Source organism: Gekko japonicus, unplaced genomic scaffold (genome assembly GCF_001447785.1).
Source record: "Gekko japonicus isolate JY-2015 unplaced genomic scaffold, Gekko_japonicus_V1.1 scaffold414, whole genome shotgun sequence".
Lineage (NCBI taxonomy): Eukaryota > Metazoa > Chordata > Lepidosauria > Squamata > Gekkonidae > Gekko > Gekko japonicus.
This window is the reverse complement of record NW_015162491.1, coordinates 67,124-82,959: the sequence shown is the minus strand read 5'-3', so window position 1 is coordinate 82,959 and position 15,836 is coordinate 67,124. Positions and strand designations below refer to the sequence as shown.

Genomic DNA, 15,836 nt, shown 5'->3' with positions numbered 1-15,836 from the left:
TAGATGGTCTAACAGATCTGTATTATAAATGTTTTTGAGAATTAAATTTTATAACCTCTACGAAGTACAATGAACTCTAAATTACAAAGGGGAAAGACGCCCAAGACTTGGAAAGAAGCTAATATAACACTGAAACCTAAAGATGGACAGGTTTTAAGATTAATAATAAAAAACAATTTCACAAAAATATGAATTTAAAGAACAGCTGGAACTGATGAATAAAACAGGTTTTAAGGTGGAAAAGAAGGTAAAATACTTGGGTATTTCTCTGACAAATATGAACTGTATGTTGTTTCAAAATAATTATGTTAAAACATGTAAAGAAGTTTTAAAAGATTTAATAAGATGAGTTAAACTACAATGTAAATGATGAGAAGAATAGCAGTGATTATGATGTTTTACCTAGAATGTTATTCCTATTCCACACAATATTGGTTTGGACAACTGATATAACTTTTAAGCAATGGCAAAAGGATATTTCTAAATTTGTATGGCAAGGCAAGAAACTGTGTATTAAGTATAAATATTGCAGGATATGAAAGAAAGAGCAGGACTGGGTCTACTTGACTTGAAATTGTACTTTGCTGCTTGCTGCTTGATGTGGTTGAAAGAATGGCTCTTAATGAGAAATGAACGATTGTTGGAGCTAGAAGGTCATGATTTGAGGTTTGGGTGGCACACTTATTTAAGGTATGATAAAGTAAAAGTTAAGGTTGATTTTAAAAATCACTATATTAGACGTGTCATTCAGAGAATATGGAATAAATATAAGACTAGGCTATACCCAAAAATACCTTTGTGGCTCTCAACACAGGAAGTATTTTTAGATGTGAGATGATAACCAAGTGGTTAACATATCATCATGATACATTCAAATTTACACAAGGAGACTGTAAAATGAAATCAAGAAAAGACCTGATAGCATGATGATATAACTATCAATGGGGGGTTTTACACTCCACTGTTAGTAAAATTTAAATAGAGAAGAGATCTTATTGTTTTGAACAACATACAATGGAATTTAAAATAGAATTGTGTAAAAATGATGAGCATGTTCTTGCAGAAATGCATAAACTTCTGTTGAAATTTGTGACAGAAGAACAAAAATTTTAGATATAGCATTCAGTTGGAACAATGGCAAAATATGTGGTCGAAGGGTCTTGAATTTTCGTTAACTTCCAGTTCGAAGGAGAACTTTTATAAAATTAGGTCACCAAAAAAACAAAAATATTTCAAAGGTTGGAAATCTGTTCATAAAGAAGGTACATTTTATCATTCATGGTGAACATGTATTAAAGCTAAAAAGTTTTGGGTACAAATACATTTAGTTATTCAGAAGATTCTAAAGACTAATATACAGTTGAAACCAGAGGGACTCCTGTAGGTCTACAGAAAAAGAACTTTTAAGGTTTGACACTGACACCTTTAAAAGGGACTTAAGAGAAATTTTTGAAAATTGTAGAGCCTCCTGGGCCCATAAATGACTCTTAAATTAATCTCTTTAATGGTGGGGGACAGGTTTTTTTAAGGCTGTTTAATTACATTTTAACTCCAAAAGTACATTGAATTGCTGGGTTTGGTAGGGCAGCAGATGGGTACTACACTAACAGGGAAATCATGACCATTAGAAAAGTTTAGAGGTTGTAATTTGAGATTATTATTAATAATAATATTATTATTTGTAGCTGTTTTAGTCATTTTGATCACTTTCTCCTCTCTGGGTGGTTTCTGAAAGATGTTTGTGATATTTTATTGAGAATTTCAGCTGCTCCAAAAGTATTAGGTTAGTATTAAAGGGGTACAGTTCATGAGGATTTATGCTCTTCCCTGCATGGTGCATTTAAGACATCTGGGCATCATGGGAACGACAGATGACATGATGGGATGGCATTGGGAATGGGCATGGGCCTAAATGCTTTTTTAAAAACCTTTTTGGTCCCATTTGAGAGTCTGTGACTTTCAAACAGCAGGCCTGTTCTGCCACATCAGGATTCACAGCCAACAGCTGGTGCAGAGCCAACAGCACTCTCCGGCCCTGATTCAGGAGGTGAACTTCAGTTAGTCAGTCCCAGCCCATGAGTATAACCAACACTCTTAGAGTGCCACAGACAGAGGCTGAGAACAGAGCTACAGACAAGATGGCAAAGTGCACCCCTCCTGGCACAATGCCAGCTGCTTGCTGATAGCAAAGATGAGTAGTTGCAGGATTGCTTCTGAGCAACTGGTTGCAAGTGTGACCCTTAGACATGGGGCTATAAAACCAGCCAAGAAAAGCTGTTAGGAATGGACACAACATGCATGACAGATGCTAAGCCAACAACACTGCCTTGCCTAACTTCTGGACCTCTGACCTTAGACTGAATGACTCTGCCTTGCCTCACTTCTGGACCTCTGACCCTGGACTGAACGACTACCTTGCTTGACTTCTGGCACCTGATACTCAGAGCCTGCAAGCCAGTACACTGAAATCTATTGGTGGCAAACCTTTGAATTATTACTCATATGGAGAGTGCTGTAAATTGTCTAATTTGTATATTGTTTAAATATAAATTTTAAATTGTAATGGCCAATGGCTACACAATAAATTTTACTACTACTGCTCCTACTCATATGGAGGCTGCCTTATTCTGGGGAAGTAAAGCCTTGCCACTATCGGCATTCAGGAGGACCCCAGTGAATAGGATGGACTGAGTTGGATATAGGATGGATTTATCCCAATTAATCTGGAGGCCCAGAGATGTTAGGGTGGAAACAGCTAGGGGTACATGATCAACTAGAAGATCAGGGGAGGGTGCAGTAAAAAATCAATCACTCAGGAAGGGTTAGATGATGCAACCCCTTAAGCATAGGGAAGTGACTACCAAGGGCATGAACACGGTAAACATTTTGGGAGCAGTGGCCAAGCAAAGGGTAGCAGGCCTGGCCACATTAGAGACAAAGAAATTTCCTGGAACTGGAGTGTATGATTATATGGAAGTAGACATCCTTATAAGTTCAATAATAGCAAACGAGTCATGGGGCGAATCATGCTTATGACGTCCTGTAACGTAGTCATGCAAAATTTAAGGACCATGAGGAACTTATTAGGAACCCTTAGGTTCAATATAGGACGCTTACCACCATCTTTCTTATCAAGTAGGAAATAACAAGAATAAAAACCAGTTTTGATCTCATGGAACAGAACATATTCAATGGCCCCTTTATTCAAAAGATGGAAAACCTCTTTCAACTCTGGGGCAGCATAGATGGGGAGGAATCAGGGGGACAACCAACTGGTGGCACACAGAACTGAAGGACATATGCTTGCCAAACGATGCTAAGAACCCATGTGTCAGAGGTAACTGACTCCCAAACTGGAAGATAATATGATGAACGAGGTAGAGACTGGGGAGATAGTCAGGATTGAGGCTTATCCTTGCCAAAGACCTCCCAAGTGGAAGCAGGACCCTGCCTGGAGCAGGGGCAGCCTTGTTGCTTCTTGCCCTGAGGGTACTGAAATGAAGGGTGCAGGAAGAATCAGTCAGATGTCTGGTACCGATAGAATCATGATGACTGCGAATGGCCTGTTTCTCAGAAAGTGGTGAGGTTTGTGAATCTGGGTGGGTGGACCAGTGATGCCAAGGGACCTTCAGTGATCTTCTTTTGCATATGGTGTAGAACATCATCTGTCTGGGAGCTGAACAAATTCCTTCCTTCAAAGAGGAGATCCTCTATTCTCTCTCTAGTCTCATTGGGAAGAGTGGTACAGAAGAACTAGGAGTGGAGCCACAGGGCTATGGTGGAAGCCATGGATCTACTGCATGAGTCCATGATATGTTGTGTGGCATTTAGCTGCTGTTTTCCCAACTTGAAGCCCCTCCACCTGTAGGACCTTGGCCACATCTTTGTGTTCCTCTGGAAGTGAATCAATGAAGGTAGCCATTCTTTCCAACAGAAACATTTGGTAGTGCCCCGTAATGGCATTAAAGTTTGTCATGCGTAGAGTTAGGGCTGATGATGTATAGATCTTCCTGCCAAGGTCATCAAGCTTACGTCCTTCCCAGTCAAATGGTGAGGAGTGAGGCCTGGAGTGTTGCTTGGCTGGGATGACCTCTGGCACAATGGAGTTGGCAGCAGGGTGGGCAAAAAGGAAATCACAGTCCTTCCCTCAAACTTTGTACATGTGATCGATTTTCTTGTCAGTGGGGGATACTGATGGTGGACTGGTCCAGATAGATTTGGATATGTTCAGTAATCCCTGTAGCATCAGGAAAGCAATTAAGCCTGTGTTAGGTGGGTAAATGACCTTCAAAATGGGTTTGGACATAGTTCTGAGTAGATCACTTCAATATTAAGAGACTTCACCATTTGGATTAGTTATTCGGAGACAGATATCCTCCATTGGGAAAACAAGTGATGAGTCTATGACACATTCGCGAGGTGACGGTTCTGAGGAGACATTGGAATCATCTAAGGATGGGCACTTTTCCTCAACCAGTTCTGAGGAACTCGGATCCATAGCAAACGGGGCTGATGGGGTAGATGGCATGGCCAGGAGGTCAATTCCACAGGTGGTAGCTGTTGTTTTTACCGCATAGGCCAGTACATGGGTGGCACATACTGGAACCATTGCAGAGGTGGAGGTTCCCAATACTGCCTGGCCAGAGAGTCTCCCAAAGATCCGTGATGCCATTTAGTGGTGGGAGCTTCAGCTTAAAGGGGAGAGTGGGGAGCAACCTCAATAACATCATAGACAAAGGAGGCAGCAACCATTTGTGAGTCAGAGAAGAGGTTGCCAGGTTGGGGGACAGATCTGCTCTTAGTTGTATAGAGGAGGCATGTTAAGTCTTATGCTTCAACTTCGTTTATTTTTCAGTGGTGGTTCTGACTCTGAGGCACTACATGCTTATGAGGATTTCTTTGTAGCTGATAGTGGACCCGGTTCTGATACAGATTCTGATGGTGCTGAACCCCGGGGGGGGATACAGGCCCAGTGGTCCAGTTCCAACTCCAAAGGGGTCTGATCTTTGCTCAAAGCTGCTAAAGCCTTCTCCCAAAGGGCGGCTTTCAGCCTGGAAACCCAGTCCAAGCCAGCCTTTGGAGTGAACTGCTTGCAAACAGAGCAGGCAGAGACATTGTGGGCCTCACCCAAGCATAGGAGACATAAGAACATAAGAACATAAGGAGTCATTTTTAGGCCATATTTGATGTACTTTAAAGGGAGCCATACCTCAGTGATAAAGTCCTCCTTCCAATTCCCCTTTCTGTAGGAATGTTGCAGAGTGAAGAGAAGAGGAGTAAATACAGGTAGGGAAATAACTAGAGAAAAATCTGCAAGGATCAGAACAGAGTGGAGACATCCAATCTCTTTTTTAAAAAAGATTTTTTATTGCATTTTCTAAACTAAACCTCTATGGGGTCGGGGGAAGGGAACAACCTAAAACTACGAGTAATGAGAGATCATGAATACATATTTTCAAATTAGTCGATGTTTCCCTAATATCAACACGGTAATACATGAGAGTTCTTGCAAAAAATTGTAGAGAATAAAGCGAGCATTCAAAAACAGATTTGACTAAAGTATATGCTTCTTAGCTTAAAGTTATTGGTTAATAATAGGTATCAGACAGTCAGAGTTACATTATTATACTTATTTTCTTCCTTTACGTTTCTGTTCAAACTCCCTTTTATTTTTAGGAGGCTTAGGAGCCATAGCCCCTAATTCTGCTTCAGAGTCTAAGGATTCAGCCGATGAAGAGCTCTTAGAACTTTCTTCATTTTCGTCTTCTTCTTTTTCTGCATCTTTATCGTCCTCCAATTTCTCAGGTCCATCTTTATCTTATTGTTGTTGCTCGAGAATGTTTTTTGCTTTAAGAACAGAGTCAACCTTTTCTTTCTTCCTGTTGAAGTTGAAAATAAGGCCTTCCGGTGTAATTCATCTATAAGGGGTGTTATGCGTTTGCAAAAACAATGCCAAGTCTCTGTATTGTCGTCTTCTTTTTCTGTTCTCAAATGGAATACTTGTTCTCCTTGAATTTTTGAAGATGACAAATATTTCCCCAGGAAGCTTATTTTTCTTTATATATTCTGGATATGTACGATTGTAACACTTCCATTGTTAAGCCTACCACAGAGGCCAGTTCCTTACTTAAAATCTCCTTCAGGTCCTCTCCTTTCTGCTCTGGAATGTTCTGAAATCTCAGGACATATGCTGATTTTTCCATTTGGAGAAGTAACAGTTGATGATTCTAAGATATTTTATCCTTTTCCACCACCTCCAATCTTTGTCCAAACTCCTTGGACTTAAGATCAACTTTCTTGAGTTTCTTGGTTATCTTCTCTGTTATTGCTGAAGTTTTTTTAAGATCCTTGTGCAACGTGTCAAATTTCTGGTTAAGCATGGTCATCTGGTCCACTAGAGGGCAAAAGGCTACAGCAATCATTTTGGGAAAGTCTATAGTTGCTTCTGATGTAGAAGCCGGAGACGATGTGCTGGCTGCTCCTGTAAGTTTCGCTTTCGCCACCATTTTTTCCAAGCGCTGTGTCATTGTTTATAGTTAGTAAGAAGTTTTGAAAGGTCTGAAAATATCTTTCTTGCTAATCCGCACCGCACTCCATCAGCATCCGCTCTTTTCAATCCGCCCCCACCTCCCGCTTTTAACTCAGTTCTTTGGATATGGGGATTTCCCCCCCTTTCCACTTATTTGGGGCTTTGGGGTGACTTTACTCCCAGCGTTCAGATGGCAGCTCGCTAAATGGTGAGTTTATTCCCATTCTTACTTGTGTTTGTTTAAGCATTAGGGAAGATCAGTCCTGGCGGATCTCTTGCACACTCGTCCGGTGTGCGCCTCTAGATGCCATTGCTGGCTCCATGCGATGAGGACCTATTGGGGCAAAGAGGAGCCTCAACCCCTCAGCATTCTGCCTTGGGAGAGGCACCTCTCGTGCCCCAGGCTGCAACCCTCCTACAAAGGGTCACGGGGGTCCAAGATCAACTTGGACCCCTCCCCATCGGCATGTTTGCAGGCCGCTCACATCAGAGCAACAATGGAGAGCACCCACTTACGAGTCGACAAAAGCCGGAAGTGGAGACATTCAATCTCCGTGGTGGTGAAGGAAGGACTGAGGGGAAAAGCGCTCACCCCACCCTGTTGTGTCAGCTGGGCAAGAAGGAGCCAGCCTGTGAGGGGAGGGGGCTGAGCGCTCCAAACATTCTACAGAGCTTTAGTGAGATATCTCTGTGGAGGCCTGTGCAAGCATGGTCCCCATGTGGGATTGCACAGAAATCACAAAGATGGAAAAGAACACTGAAACTGGAAAATAAGATCAAATCTCTGGTCAGCTGTAGTGCTTCAGAAGACATAAAAAGGACAAGAAAGTAATTCACGCACTAGATCATGGAAGCTCACCTAACTCTTTCAGTGAAATAGTTGCACCCTTTCCTAAAAAGCAAACATTGTTCATTAGCCATATAAATGTAAAAATCAGGGCCTACACTGGGATGTAGTTTTATACATTAGGATTAACTCTGTACTGCAGTGTACTAGATCTTCCATACTATTTTACAATAATTATCTTCTATTAATTTTGAATTTCTGGAAATATATCTGAAGCAAGCTGCGGAATAAAGTGTAATCGTGTGTGACTTGGGGGCATGGAGGTGGAGAAGGAACGTCTGGGGTTACAGTTTCCTTAAACTGTCCTTTCAATATGTCACTGTTTTCAGTCTTACACTGAAGAAGCATAAAAGTGTAAAAATATTCTGCTTGCAAGTACTCATGCATATTTTTATGAAGGGAAAAATGATTTTACCTCAGCGCTTCATTCAGTAATGCCTTCATATAACACAGTATGCATCAAGAAAAACTGTAAGCTGCTGTTTATGACACATAAATAAACCAAACAGCTACACTACATTAACACACTTACAGTTGCCTTTTTTTGTGCCAGATATTCTGCTTCCATTTTACTTAGGCGTGCAGTCGTATCCTCCAGCAATTCCTGGATATTTTCTGTGTGTTTCTTCTGAAGATCAAACTTTTCCTTTTCCATTTCGGCTACTGCATTATGGAGCTATATGCATACAGAAAAAGAAAAAAAATATCCAGCAGCTACCTCAGCTAAATATTATCTTAACATTTACCCATAACTACAGAAAAAGAGTCAGGGGAATGTCCCTTCCTATGCCTCAAGCAAGCTTCCAAATAAACCAGCCAATCTGTAAGGGCACAGGGACTACAAAGGATAGTACTTTGGCATAAATACAAAGCAACTCTCCACTTTCTTGGCCAGAAGATTAATATGAAGTCATCACTAAGTGGACCAATCCACAGTGAATATTCTATTAATATTCGCACAGTCAGCAAACACTCCCAATTCAGTAGTCATTGTTTTGGCATCAGTAGAGTGAACAAATCATAACTTATCTCTACAACATACTAAAGTCCTATTCGTCCCCAGATATTAAGGCAAATAATCAACCTTCTCTGAAAGAGAACTAACTGTTCAAATGTTACTGTTCTACTCTTGCATCTTTATGTTGCATGTTAAAATTCCATCCAGCTTTACTGTTAGCAGGCAGGTGTAGGCCATTAAAGGCATTTGTGTTAATCTGAGGTTTCTCTTCATTGCTTTTCATCATTACGTTACATTATATATATGCTTTTAATAAAAAGAGAAGACAGCACAGCCATAGTATCTCCTTGCTGTCTCATCCACATCATTCAGCAGTGCTTGTTGTTATACCTGGACAGGCATTCCACATGTGGCTCAGTATTTGAAGCCTGGGCTTGAAAGTAGATTTCAAATCCCAGGCAGCAAGCCCACCACCATTGTAGATGGAGAATTCAAAAGAGGGAGGGCAGACTAGGAGCAAAGAAATGCGCTTAAAAGCTTTATCCCAATCCCACAGCATCATTCTGAACTGCCACGTTAACGGTTTTATCTATATCTTTATCTATATCACATTTAAGAATGCTGCACTGTAATGTTTTAAAGATTTTACTTCAAAAACATAGGGGTGGTCTTCGTGATTTTAGGACCCAAGCAAATATCCAGGATGGGTATTTCGCTGCTTCCTTTCTCTTCTCTGTAAGGGACAAACTTGGCTGCACTGAGACAGAAAGCAATAGCTGAACCAGCCCCATCCAGCTTCCATCCCTGGCGACATCAAGTTGCATAGTCTGTGTCACCTAACCTATGGAGTTCACAGAGAGCAATTCTACTTCCCGTGCTCTTCAATCTCTTTGTAAAGCCCTTTGGACAAATCATTCATAGCTTTAGGTGGTTGTCATCAATACGCGGAAAATACCCAGCTCTATATGTTACCCAAGTAACAATATATATAATGCTATAGAGGTCCTAAATCGCTGTCTGGCTGTTGTGGCAAATTGGCTAAGAGTGAACAGACTGAGAATAAACCCTGAAAAGACAGACGTAATGCTGGTTGGGGAAGCAGAGATCTTGAAGGACACTAAGCTCCCCACTTTTGATGCAGTTCACCTGACCCTTGCTAACTTGGTTAAAAGCCTTGGGGCTATACTGGACCCAAAGTTATTACTGAAGAAATAAGTTAATGCAGCTGATCTGGCCACCTGAATCCATACCACAGTAACAATGAGGCTAGACTACTGTAATGCATTGAACATTGGTCTCCCCTCTCAAAATTAGTTTTGAAACTTCAGTTGGTGCAGAACATTATGGCTCAGATATTATGGGGAGCTAGATGGAGCATTACTCCCATTCTGCAGTCGCTCCACTGGCTGCACATCAACAACCGGGCTTCAGGCACTCCACTGGCTGCACATCAACAACCGGGCTAAGTCTGAGGTACTAGCTATCACACACAAATCCCTACATGGCCTCGGACCCTCACACCCATCAGACCACCTCTCCCCCTGTGTACCACCTGACAGCTTTGCTCATTTGAACAAGGTCTTCTGCAGATGCCAAACTGCAAATGGGCAAAAACAACAACTGCCCGTATATGTGCCTTCTCCATTGTGGATCCCACCTTACGGAATGGCCTTCCTGTGGAGGTCAGGAAGGCTTCCACTCTCCTGGCTTTCCACAAAAGGGCTTATTCAAAAGGGCTTTTCTACGCAGGCAACAGCGATGTAAACCTGAATTACTCAAAAGGGCTTTTCTACGCAGGCAACAGAGCTACACTGGACTAAATGATTCACAAAGTAACTTGGATAAATTATTAGGAACTGTAGTCTATACTATTATGTTCAGCTCACTGAAACCAGGATCCTACTACATAATTTTTGCATAATTCAGTGTGTCATGGTAATACTTGTGCTTTGCTTCAGTTCTGTTTTTAGATTTCTGATTGATTCCATAACCCTAATCATATTGTAGGCTTTATTTATTATTTAATTAGGTTTTTAGGCTGCCCTTCCTTGCAAGCAAGGCTCAGGGCAGCTTACAACAGGAAAGGACATACAATAAATAATTAAAAGTTAAAACCAAGAATATATAAAACATACCGCTCAAGTAGTTCATCAACATAATTTGGTTGATCAAAGATGGTGGGAAAAATTTCAAATTTCACAGGCCTCCCGGAAAGGGGCTGTGGAGACTGGAAGGTATGAGAGTGCAAGACTACATACTGTACTGTCACTGTCCTCAACCAAATGCCTGGTGGAACATCTCCGCTTTACACGTCCTGCAGAAAGGTAACAAATCTTGCAGGGCATGGATGTTCTCAAGCAGAGAGTTCCACCAGGTGGGGGCCAGGGCCAAAAAAGCCTTGACCCTGGTTGAGGACAGTTGGATCTCTCTCAGGCCGGGGATCACCGGGAAGTTCTTACTTCCTGAGTGTAATATTCTTCTTGGGGCATACTGAAAGAGGCAGTCTCCAAGGTAATTGGGTCCCTGGCCACTAAGGGCCTTAAAGGTCAAAAACAGCACCTTGAACCTGACCCAGTGCTCCACTGGAAGCCAGTGCAGCTCACACAGCGCAGGGTTGGATATGTGCCATCCAGGAATGCATAGAGTGAGTCACAGCAGTCTGTCCTGAAGGTGACTTTTGTATGGTAGGAAGCCAGTTACCTGACTTGGTGCAGTTGGAGAAATGCCAGCCTGGCAACCTTCGCAACCTGGACCTCCACTGATAAGGAGACATCCAGAGTCACACCCAGACTCCTGACAGTGTTAGGGGCACTGCATCAACAGACAGGACTCAGCAAGCCAACCGTGACTCCCCCAAACCCAGCCACAGAAACTCTGTCTTACCAAGATTCAATTTCAACCAACTCTGCTTTAACCACCCTACCATGGACTCCAAACCCTCGACTAAATTCACAGGAACAGTGCCTGGTCAGCCACCCATCAGCAGAAATAGTTGGGTGTCATCAGCGTACTGACACCCCAGCCGGAAGCTCTGCGCCAGCTGGCAAGGGAGCGCATATAGATGTTAAATAACAGGGAGAGAAGTGCTGAATGTCCTATCCTGTCAATTATGTAGACTCACTCTATGTAATCTGTCTTGAGTCCAAGTGAGAAAGTAGACTATAACAATATTTTAAAAAATAAAATAAAAAATGTACAAGCAAGGGCAGTGGCCAGCAGCAGTCATTGGTCTGGGTAGGGGCCAATGCAAGGGCAGGGATCGGGCAGCCAATACTGAGCCAACTTTCAGCTTCCACTCTGTCTCTTGCTACTTGGTGCTGCAGCAGTGCAGCAGTGGCAAGGACAGTGGCTAAGCAGTGGCACTTTGGGGGTCCCAGTATGTCCCCCCAACACAGTGACTGTCCTAGCTGCACAAGACCATCCCTGCACAAGCATGCAAGAGTTATCAATCACAGACTTCATGAATAATGGCATTCCTTCTTCCCTCTGGAGCACAGTGGACTCTCAGGAACACCTTAACAGACAAAATATGAGTCTGCAGTGGAAGAGGGGAAATTGGCAGAAGTCATCACAGCCTTTTCTGCAAACAGAAATGCTGTTCCATTGGAAAAACTTCATAGCTGAACACGTATCACTGTTTTAAGCAACTTATTATCCAAAATTCAACGAATAAATTCTTAACCATGCCCTTGGTTTACAAGATGCTTTTATGTTTTAGAAGTCCGTGTACCATTTATATAGAAAATTGATTTTAAAATGAAACAAAAATAATTCAGGAGGATACATAACATGCATGTTTGCATTATTTGAATTGTAACCATCTGAAAGAGCAAAATTAGAAGTAGAAATATTAAAAAGAACATTCAAAAACATAACCAAATCAAGATTAAAATATGAATTTGAGCATGGTACAATACATATTTAATCTTAACAACAGTATTATTAATTGCATATCAAAATAAGATCTAGGTACTAATATATCCTATATATGCAATGAAAACCAAGAAATATCTGTTACCCTTTTCTCCCACTCATTGTTCAGTGATTCTGTACTTTGCTCGCATAACTTTTTTAGCTCCACAATCTGTTTTTCCTTGGCTTCTCTAATGACTTGTGATTCACGGACAAGTGTCTGAACTATCGGAAAACACAAACAAACAAGAAAAAATGATACTGAGATTACCTTAGGCTGATTTCATCTGGCAAAACATATCATCAAATGAGTGTTTCAGCTGACCTCACTTTATTTAGAAGAATTATTTTAATGGGCAAAAATTATCTCAGAGAAGCAGAATGTTAATCATCTTCCTTTTATGTTACCCTTCAAACTATTTACAGCTTATTTCTCCCTGTAAGTGTGAAAATGTAACACAAGTATTTTGAATACAGTGGTCAGGAGCCAAAGAACTTTAAGGCACAATGCCTTTTGAAGTTCCACTGCATTTCAAAAGCACTTTGTCATCTCACATTGAATGCTGCTGTTCAAGTGGCAGAATTCCAAAACCAATTAGATGCATTACTATCTGTGCAGTGCTTAGGACCTTGGCCAAATACCTCTAGAAGATCAGAAGAGTTCTACTGGATCAAACTACTGGTCCAGCATCCTGTCTCACACAATGGCCAGCAACAAGGCATAGAAGCTAAGACCTTCCCCTAATGTTGCCTCCTGACACAGGTATTCAGAGGATTACTGCTTCTGAATGCGGAGGTTCCCTTTAGTCACTATGGCTAACCACTGATAGACCTATCATCCACAAATCTGTCTTATCCCTTTTAAAGCAGTCTGTGCCTGTGGACATCACTATATCATCTGGCAGCAAAGTTCACATTTTAGTAACTATATTTGGCTTTTTGGTAGTTCATTGCTCAATGATCTCTACTACAATACTGAGAAAGTACGTTTTGGGCTCTTTTCAGTCCTACTGGAGTTCTTGATAAAATTACTGCATCATCTGCATATAATAGCACCAAGACTTGATGGTCCAGTAACTTAGGAGGATGGAAATCTAGATCACTTAAATAACTAACCGTGTTATTGATATAAAAATAAAGAGTGATGGAGCCAGAATGTAACCTTGTTTAACTCCCTTTAAAGTGATAATTGAGCTTGTAAGATGCCCATTTCTATTACATCTAACTTTAAGGGTGGTATTAGAATGTAAAATCTTTTTAACTTTTGAGTATATGAATTGTTATGTTTTGTGCTGGTCAAGGACTGTTTTAATAAACATTGACTGAACTTGTATAAAGAGGTATTTCCTTTTTGTTCATCCTGAATCTGCTGCATATCAACTTCACTGGATGCCCTTGTGTTCCAGTATTTTGGAGAAGGAGGGAAAAGTTCTGTGCTCACCCTCTCTGCATAATTTTATAAAAATCTGTCATGTCACCACTTAGTCATCTCTACTCTAAACTGAAAAGGCCTAGCTGTTCCTCATAGGAAAAGTGCTCCAGCACCTTAATCATGTTGGTTGCTCTTTTCTCTACTTTTTCCAGCTCTGCAATGCCCTTTTTGAGATACGGTGAGCAGAACTGCACACAGTATTCCAAATGAGGCAACACCATAGATCTATATAGGGGTTTTATAATATCAGCTGTTCCGTTTTTCAGTCCTTTTCTTAATAATGCCCTGCACAGAGTTTGACTTTTTCACTGCTACAATGCACTGGGTTGACATTTTCGTTGAGCTATCCACCATAACCCCAAGGTCTCTTTTCCATTCAGTCTCAGGAAGTTCAGACCTTTGTTAGCATAAAGTTGGGTTTCTTTCCCCTACATATATCAACTAATACGTACCTACACTGAACTCCATTTGTCACACTGTTGTCCTCCCACCCAATTTGTGAAGATCCTCCTGGAGTTCTTCACAGTTGGCCTTGATTTTCACCATCCTGAATAATTTTGTGTCATCTGCAAACATGGCCACTATGCTACTCACCCTAATTCCAGATAATTTATGAACAAATTAAATAGCACCTGCCCCAATACTAATCCTTGTAGAACCCCACTGCTTATTTCCCGCTATTGAGAGAAATGTCCATTTATTTCTATTCTCTGCTCCTTTTTGTTCAACCAATTTTTAATCCATAAAAAACCAGTCCTATGATTCTAGAAATATTTTTACTTACTATGCATCTATGACACCCAAAAGGGTTACAGCCTATTTATTTAAATTTAATTACAGACTTTTTTGTGAGATAGTGGAAACCAAATTGAGTTCCTAATACCAGTAAATGGGCGCCTAAAATTCAGGATGCATATATTCTGATTAAACTCTCACTATTTTAAAAAAGGACCAGTGTACACAACAACTTGAAACTACATATACATACATAATTGTTAATATTTAATCCAATATTTAAATTTTAATAATTGTAAGATGAATCTATTTTGATATTTAATAATTAGATGGCTTTGTAATTATGTTAGAACATAGGATATTACTTTGCTATGGTTTCTTTTACCCTCTTCATTCATTCTGTTGTTCTAACCTCTTTATATTGTTCTTTGAAATGCAATTGTTACTGCACTCATTCACATTTATAAAGATGAATGCCCACAAGGACCAAAGCAGTGAAGTAAAGAAAGCAGTGGGATATAGAAGCAGGTGTAAAGACACTTCCTTCCAGATAGACGGTGCAAAGGAACTCCAAGCAGTGGTTTTGACAAGAATGTCAGCAGCCATTTTCTACTTCCTTTTTAAACAGGCTGAGTCTGGAGCTGAAGAGAGCAGGAAAGGCCAAAGTGTCAAATCACCCACACTGGCTATTCCAAGATAGGGCCAGGTAAAGGAGCAATTCCTTATCAAGAGTTGAAAGTGTACCTCCAATGTCTATTTGGATTGAACATCAGACCACTGAGATTAAATGTTTAGTGCTGCATCACCTTTTTTTTCAAGTTTTCGAATGGTCCCTTCAGCTTCATTCTGTTTTGTTTTGTAAAGAGCCTTCAGTACTTCAATTTCATTATTCTTTCGTTCCAAAATCTGTAGGAAAAAATAATGAGTGGTTAGTAAAATGGTAACATTAAATTAATATGAGAGATAGCAAAGAATATAGCCCAGTATAAGCAGAAACTGTGGTGAAAATGTTGTATTTAAAGAAGGCATCATGAAGTATGCAGATCTCTCACACATAGTAAGCTTATGTGACTAGTGAGCTTATGTAGCGGGCTGGGCCTCAGAGTTCCCAGGACTGATAGTTCTGGGAGACTTCAGAGTCCATGCCGATGCCTCTTCGCAGGTGTCAGACCTGGTGTCATCCATGGAAGCACATGGACACCCCCAGATTGTATCAGGTTCCATATACCAAGCAGGTCACATACTGGATTTAATCTTTGGCATGGGGATAGATAGGTATATATCTGAGTGCCATTGATAAGAGTTCCATGGTCAGATCATTTTGCCTTGAAGGCCCGGTTGGGTGTCCCAGACCCTTTTTTAAAAATATGGCATGATGATAAATACTCAGGAGAAAATCAAGTCTAGGCAAGATATCAAAGAT

The 15,836-nt window shown here is 40.9% G+C and overlaps 1 protein-coding gene across 1 annotated transcript in view; it reads right to left on the bottom strand.

Moving 5' to 3' along the window:
- CEP112 (centrosomal protein 112kDa) overlaps positions 1–15,836 on the bottom strand; it is a 377,899-nt gene that overhangs the window by 351,087 nt on the left and 10,976 nt on the right. The window contains exons 2-4 of the mRNA XM_015406010.1: positions 15,220–15,319; positions 12,353–12,471; positions 7,909–8,052 (exon numbers count right to left, since the gene is read on the bottom strand). Of these exons, the coding sequence (XP_015261496.1) occupies positions 7,909–8,052; positions 12,353–12,471; positions 15,220–15,319 (363 nt within the window). The remainder of the gene's footprint in view (positions 1–7,908; positions 8,053–12,352; positions 12,472–15,219; positions 15,320–15,836) is intronic.